This window comes from Penaeus vannamei, chromosome 6, assembly GCF_042767895.1.
Source record: "Penaeus vannamei isolate JL-2024 chromosome 6, ASM4276789v1, whole genome shotgun sequence".
Classification (NCBI taxonomy): domain Eukaryota; kingdom Metazoa; phylum Arthropoda; class Malacostraca; order Decapoda; family Penaeidae; genus Penaeus; species Penaeus vannamei.
This window is the reverse complement of record NC_091554.1, coordinates 36,709,313-36,716,812: the sequence shown is the minus strand read 5'-3', so window position 1 is coordinate 36,716,812 and position 7,500 is coordinate 36,709,313. Positions and strand designations below refer to the sequence as shown.

General features: G+C 41.8%; 1 protein-coding gene across 2 annotated transcripts in view; it reads right to left on the bottom strand.

Moving 5' to 3' along the window:
- Window positions 1–1,326: 1,326 nt before the first annotated feature.
- The window catches only part of LOC113818900 (blastula protease 10), an 8,647-nt gene continuing 2,473 nt past the window's right edge, over window positions 1,327–7,500 (bottom strand). For both annotated transcript variants that reach the window (XM_070122354.1, XM_070122355.1), the window contains 13 exons: window positions 7,102–7,137; window positions 6,740–6,784; window positions 6,386–6,569; window positions 5,554–5,750; window positions 5,170–5,373; window positions 4,933–5,059; window positions 4,681–4,815; window positions 4,512–4,595; window positions 3,309–3,447; window positions 2,713–3,178; window positions 2,488–2,600; window positions 1,940–2,171; window positions 1,327–1,812 (listed from right to left, as the gene is read on the bottom strand). In XM_070122354.1, coding sequence (XP_069978455.1) covers window positions 1,567–1,812; window positions 1,940–2,171; window positions 2,488–2,600; window positions 2,713–3,178; window positions 3,309–3,447; window positions 4,512–4,595; window positions 4,681–4,815; window positions 4,933–5,059; window positions 5,170–5,373; window positions 5,554–5,750; window positions 6,386–6,569; window positions 6,740–6,784; window positions 7,102–7,137 — 2,208 coding nt within the window. In that variant the 3' untranslated portion in view covers window positions 1,327–1,566. The remainder of the gene's footprint in view (window positions 1,813–1,939; window positions 2,172–2,487; window positions 2,601–2,712; window positions 3,179–3,308; window positions 3,448–4,511; window positions 4,596–4,680; window positions 4,816–4,932; window positions 5,060–5,169; window positions 5,374–5,553; window positions 5,751–6,385; window positions 6,570–6,739; window positions 6,785–7,101; window positions 7,138–7,500) is intronic.

Here is a 7,500-nt window from a genome sequence, read left to right as displayed (position 1 = left end):
GATGATTAATGTGAAATGGATAGCAGAATGATAGGTCTAAGTGATAGACCTCGAGCTTATTCCGCTCCAAGTGTTCTGCCAGAATCCACAAGCCGAAGCGGTGAAAAACGTTTCACGAATTCTAAGGTAAAAAAAAAAAAAAATGTTTCCTCGGTAATAAATCGAGGGTAAAAAAAACGTCTCTTCGGCCATGAATTCGAAGGTGAAAAACGTCTCTTTGCCAACTAATTTAAAAGTGAAAAATGTCTCTTTAGCCACGAATTCGGAGCCGAAAAACGTTTTTTGCCTACTAATTTAAAGGTAAAAAAACGTCTCCCCGGCCACGACTTCGCATGTGAATAAAAACCCCGTCGGCCACGAAATCGAACGCGCATTGCTCTCCTGACGGCGGCGGGAGTTCCACTTTAATCAATCGTCGACGCGGCGTCTTCGGGATGCCATTATGTCGCGGGGTTCCGAAGGATAAGTCGCAGCGAGGGCGCCCGTGAATGGGTGAGGAATAGCCTGTGAGTGGGTGAGGAATAGCCCGTGAATGGGTGAGGAATAGACCGCGTCTGGCGTGTCTGCGACACGATTCTTCTCTATGTTCGCGTCAAAGTCATTACTCATGTCTCTTTTTCGTTCCGAGGGAAGAGAGGCGCTCGCGCGCGTGTGTGTGTGTGTGTATGTTAGTGTGTGTGTGTCTGTTTGCTTTTGGTGTGTGACTGCGTGCGTGAGTACGTGCTTGTGTGTGTGTGTATGTATGTGTGTTTGTGTATGTGTGTTCACGCGTAATCGTGTACCAAATAGTTGTCTCTCTCTCTTTCTCGATATCCTTATAGACGTACATACATATACACATACACTGGCTAACACACACACTTATATATATGTGTGTATGTGTGTCTGAGTGTATGTATGTATATAGGAATTAATGTGAATGTTTTTCCCATATCACACTAGAATCATGATATGATTAACAAAAGAAAGAAATGTGTGGAATTACTAAACTATTGGTTTTATATCCTAGAATGTCATTTATTTCCAGCTGATGATAGGAATGGTAACATTCAAGGTACCTTATCAACGCACGACTTGGAATGCATGTTCGGCAACCGACATGGTCCAGAAGGCTGTGGGACCAACTTGACTGACTTGATACCTCGTCACATACATAAGAGTAATATATTGAATCTAAGCAGGAAAATCTTTTGTCCGTCGGCTGTTCAATGACTAGATTTTACGATTGGTTAATCTCATTATTAATTGTCTTTGTCACAAATGCAATCCAAATGAATGATTACTTAAAGGTCGAAGTGGACGCAAGAATAATAAACTGGGCTGGTTATCCATATTTATTCCATTCGAAATACATTTGAAAATATTGGCTTAACAAATTATTATTCATTTGGCAGGAAGATTTACAGGGATACCCAAAATGCATACTGCGTGCGGGCACATACATGTATGTGTGTTGTGCGTGCATGAGTGTGCAGAGGTATGCCTGAAGTAGTTCCAGGTTTAGGCCAATATCGAACAGAAACGGTCGTCGTCGCCGCAGCGTCCACAGCGCCACATCCTTGGCGTTTACACGAGCGTGTATCGTGCAGAGAAGCCCTTCGACTTCTTCTTGCCTCCGGCGAAGGCAACGTTCATCCCATTCCCGTCCGAAATAACGCTGCCCGACTTGTTGACAGCGCAGAAGAGGGAGCTGTTTTCGGGGACGTACTCGGCAGAGCCTGATTTGTCGACGGCGATGTAGGAGTTGACGCATTTCTTGTCCCGGAGGTTTATCGTCGTGAAGTCCAGTTGGATTCGCTTGCCGTTGGGAGCCTGCACACACGGAACCAAAGGAGAAGGAGGTGAATTCACATCATGGGAATAAGAGGCTCCTAATCTTAAGAAGAGATGCTCATCTCTAATCATCTCACGCAAAGGGAAAATGTGCCAGACCGCTTACCTTAATCCACCACTCGCATACAGTATCCTTCTTATATTTCTTCGGGAATCTTGGGCTCCGGATGACGCCCGTCGCGTCGTCCTCCGTGAGCTCAATGACGCGATGGCAACTCGTCTTCTGCCACGTGATGCCGATGTCGAAGCCCACGTTCGTTTTCGAGGCATCGCTGACGAAGCTGATGTTTAGGTTCAGGTTGGGCACTGCGACGGCGCCTTTCTTGCTTCCGCAGAGCCTGGGAAGGGGAAAGGGAAGCAGGATGAGATGCCCGTTCATGAGTCATTACCTCAACAGGAGCTGCTAACAACTGGATTTTATTTAGATATTATCTTCGTATTCTTTTGCTCAAAATACAATAAATAAATGATTTCTATTTTCTTCCTTTCCCTTCTGCTCCATCCATATTAATCCCTATTCGTACACTGATGATTACCCGTTTGCCTACCTTTTTGCTTTCCTGCTACCTAATCCTGAATGATCAAAGTTGCAAGAAAAAGGGTTTTAAAAATCACTTGTTTATCGTTAGAGTAAAATCTTAGTTCAGGTCTTACTTGAGGGTCCTGTTGTAAGGAATCTGAATGCCAACAAAGTCGACGCATCTCCTGCGCTTCTTCCACTGCAGTTGGAAGGTGTTGAGCTTGAAGGTGGTCATGTATGGCGATCCCTGCAAGGGAAATGGCGTCAGCCGGTGCTCTTAGATCCAAAACGGGTCACCTACGACCGATATAGTCATTAAGGAGGCAAAAAACAAACACTTGGCCAATCGAAATTCTTACGGCGCTTCCAACAAGTCCGCAGTGGAAATTGTTTGGATAGTTTTTAGAGCCGAAGTACGGTGAGCGCCAAGCCACTCCTGTGGCAGTCGAGTCTAGGGAACAGCGTGGAGAAGATGGTGGAGCGGTCGTTGCCTCAGTCGGTGGTAGCTCGGTAGTTGGCGGCTGAGTGGTTGGTGGCTGTGTAGTGGGCGGCTGAGTGGTTGGTGGCTGTGTAGTGGGCGGCTGAGTGGTTGGTGGCTGTGTAGTGGGCGGCTGAGTGGTTGGTGGCTGTGTAGTGGGCGGCTGAGTGGTTGGTGGCTGTGTAGTGGGCGGCTGAGTGGTTGGTGGCTCGCAGTTGGGATCATCTACAAAGGTGACATCCGCTGACCAACCAGACTCGGTGTTGGACCTCGTGTAGAACATGATGATGATCTCGTTGGTGGTCGACGTGATCGAGGTGCCCGGGGCGATGTCGGTCCCGCAGTAGCTGTCGACGGATATATTATGAAAGTGGACATTCTCAGGATAGTGATAAAGATGGCTGCCATCCTAGCAGAATATTACATGGAAACGTGGGAAATTATTTGTCCTGGACTGCATGGCCAAACAGAACTTACAAGTTGCCATCGTAGCGGTTGTTGGTTCGAATCTCTAGTTTGTCCCACCCCGCGGAGCAGGAAGCCAGCCTGAAGGCGGTGAAGGTGACTTTAGCCAGCTTACACTCGGGCGCCACGACCCACTTGGCGCAGGTCAGCCCTGTGCGAAGCGGCCGGGAAGAGAAGTAGGAAAATGGATGAGTCCTGGGAAACTCCCACTGTGATCTTGTCAATACATGTGTGTAAACATATATTCATATATATATATATATATATATATATATATATATATATATATATATATATATATATATATATATATATATGTATATATATATATATATATATATATATATATATACATATATATATATATATATATATATATATATATATATATATATATATATATATATATGAATATATGTTTACATGTTTTTGTATATGTGTATGTTTATACACATTTGTGTGTATATGCATACATATATGTGTTTTTTATATGCCTATGTTTGTATATGTGTATGTGCTGGTCGTGTTTATGTGTATATATGTATGTATATATTTATATACATATGCGTGTATGTATAATTGTCTATATATATATTGTATAGAAGCATATGTGTGCATGTGTGTCTGTGTGTGTGTTAATGTGTGTGCATATATATATAGAGATAGATAGATATAGGTATGTATGTATATTTATATGTATATATGTATACATATATATATGTGTATACACTAAAATACATATGTGTGTCTGTATTATATATGTGTATATATATGTATATATATTGTGTTTGCATAAATATATGTAAATGTATGTGTCTAATAAATATACATATGTATATATGTGTGTGGGTGTGTATGCATACGAATATATACATATATCCATATATATGTACATATATATATAGAGAGAGATAGGTTTGTCTGTATGTATAAATGTGTATAAATGTATATATTATATGTGTATATATATTTATGCTTATAATATATATATATATATATATATATATATATATATATATATATATATATATATATACATATATATATATATATATAAAGTATATGTATATATATACAGTATATATATATATATATATATATATATATATATATATATATATATATATATATATATATATATCGTCTGCAATTATTTTCTATCAAGATTCAAAACTAAAAAAAGAAAAAAAAATCAAACAAACCCCTAATACCTACCATAGGGATAGTTGCTCGGGTAGTTGGGCGAGGTGACCGTAGTAGGGCTGGTGATCTTCAGACTGCAGTCACCGCGCTGTGAAGCTAAAAAAAGAAAAAGATACATTAGAGAAAATATCATTTTAGATTTATGTGTTAGTGTTATATTGTTGATGGATTATATTCTTACCAAAGTAATCCTGCTCAAGGGTTTCACACGAGGACCCGGATGTTCCTGGCGGACACACGCAAGCGCAATTTTTGCCATAGTAACCGCCGTTCTCGCAGGGGTCGCTGCTGATTCCGCACTTCCCCATCCACTTGTCTGTCCCGCGAAGGAAAACAAGAGAAAATCCTAAATCATTTCTATCCTTTCACCGTTTTATTCACCGCCAGCAATTGGAAACCAAACCGACGAAAAGCGCAAAGGAGAAGCACTGACCGATGCAGCCGTACATGAGGTTGGCGAGGTGCTTGTCCCGGTGCGAGAGGCCCTCACGCTGACCGATCAGCTCCTGGTTGCGCGGGTCCACTGTGGCGATGGTCAGGTGGCCGTTGTTGCTGAATCCCTGACGGAGGAACAGCCACCGGTTAAAGGGACCTTTTCTCCCGATCAAGGCGAGTTGTCTGTACTTTGCAGAGATGAAAGTTCAGTACAAAAGTGTTCAATTAAACTTACAAATCCGCTGTAGTGCATGTCACTCGTGTAATCGTAAGCGACGCCCTTGTCGTCCACGAGGGAGTCCGACTTCTTTTCGAAGTTCCTTTCTTTTCCATCCTTAATGTTCTCCTCGTTGATATGAACGTGCAAGTCGCGCTCTGGGCGGGACTGCTCATGGTAGAAGCCCATGGCGTGGCCGATCTCGTGGGCGACGGTGCCGAGCTGGGGAAGGAAAGGCAACATGGCGTACCACGCTTAGAGATTCGTGTTTACATTAGAGCTACAATTCAGACAATCCAGCCGCACCGCTGACTCACAGGGGCTGCCAGTAATGCCACTCTACCGAGGCTAAATCCGCACATTCGACTAACAAATGATACGCTTCACAGCGCACAAACTCACGGAAGTACACCCACTGCTGATGAGAACGTCTTGGCCGGTAGAAAACGTGGCCAGATACCCAACGTATGACGCGCAGCCAGTCTTTTTCTTGAACCTGAGGTGAGGTTGGTTGACGTTGGTGGTCAGCTCGAAGTTGATGCAGGTGTGCTGCTCCCAGTGCGCGATGCCGGCCCTGACCGCATCCTGGTCCACTTCATCTGAGATGGAAATTCCTTGCTTAGGCCACGCCAAATTTATTTGTCGCTTCTCTTCATTTCTTCTTTTTTTTCATTTTGAAAAAACGCCGGACCAGAAACCACTAACAGGTTTTGCTTTCGCAAACCTGTAAATATTGCATCTATCACAGGCACATGCTGTCGGAAACCAATCAGAGAGCTTCTTTGTAGTCACATGCTAGTTTTAAACTATAAGTTCAGTTCAGAGTTACGTTGTAGGATAGATTATAGAGCATGTGGACAGCAGAGCAGATCGATGTTTTTTTTTTTCTTTCTTTTTTTTTTTTTTTTTGTTAAGCTGGAAGTTCGCAGAATGTTGTTTTATGGGTTTCTGGGTTTTCGGTCCGGATTTCTTTTCTTTTTTTTCTTTTTTTTTAATGTCACTGGCTTCTTAAACTTTCGATTGAAGTCATACAGCAAAAAATACAATGATAGTAAATAGCCATGAAAAGCTGAAAATGTGAATAATCCTGTTATTCTGTAAGCCCTACATCACCTGAGCTTTTTTTTTCTTCTTCTTCTTGTCGTGTAGCTCTATTTTTTTCTGAAAAAATCAAGAAGCAACAAATAAAATTGGTGTGGCCTTAACATCTCCCTCCCTCCCACCTTCTACTGACCGTCTGCGAAGCGGTAAGGCACGCGCGGGAACCCGTCTCCGGCCTCTGGCCACCGGTAGGTCTCGGAGGCCAAGCCCTTCCTCAGCACCATGGCCCTGCGCTGCGCCTCCGTCAGTATGATGTCCTTCTGGAACAGCTCGCCGGTCTCGATTCGGTCCGGGTTGGTCTCCTCGAAGGGCAAGGGCTGTGGGTGCAAGGGCGTGAGTCGCGTGTCTTGCGTCTGGGCTTCGTTCGCTTCTATGCTTGTGCGAACACGCGTTCCCGCATGCGACACCTTGTGACACGTCCACGTCTTTCATTTTATGAGCACAAAGCCACTCAGGGAAATTAACAAAGCTCGGAATATTCACTCACGATAACGGTGAAGTTTTGCTTTTGTTCTGCGCGGGCGTTCTGCAGCTGTAAAAATGGGTAATTATTTGTTACAATACTTATGATATACGTGAAATTTTGTTCATTACATTTTTTGAATGTTCGCGTCGCAGGCTAGATTTTCCGAAAAAAGAGGATTCTTTCCCTTATTTTCCTTCACTCTTTTGTCTTTCCTCTTGTACAAAGTCACAAAAATATGCAACATCGTTCTAAATTTATCAATAAAAAAGAATCCTAATTTCTTATTTTATCAGTGAACTTTTTTGTTTTTTTTTTCTTAGTTAATAGCCATTTTCAGAAAACAGATATAAACTTTCCATTTTATTAAAATTTAAAACACTCACGGTAAAATGCGGCTGAAACCCGTCTTCGCGCCCTCCCTGCATGTCGAAAAGGGAAAGAGGAAAATCAATAACATGTAGGAAAGTATTGTGAACCTTAGGAAAAGTTGTTATTTATGATAAACGTATTTATACACATGCACACATAGATGTGTTTATATATACTTATATGTATTTATACACACACACACACACACACACACACACACACACACACACACACACACACACACACACACACATATATATATATATATATATATATATATATATATATATATATATATATATGTGTGTGTGTGTGTGTGTGTGTGTGTGTGTGTGTGTGTGTGTGTGTATGTATATATATATATATATATATATATATATATATATATATATATATATATATATATATATATA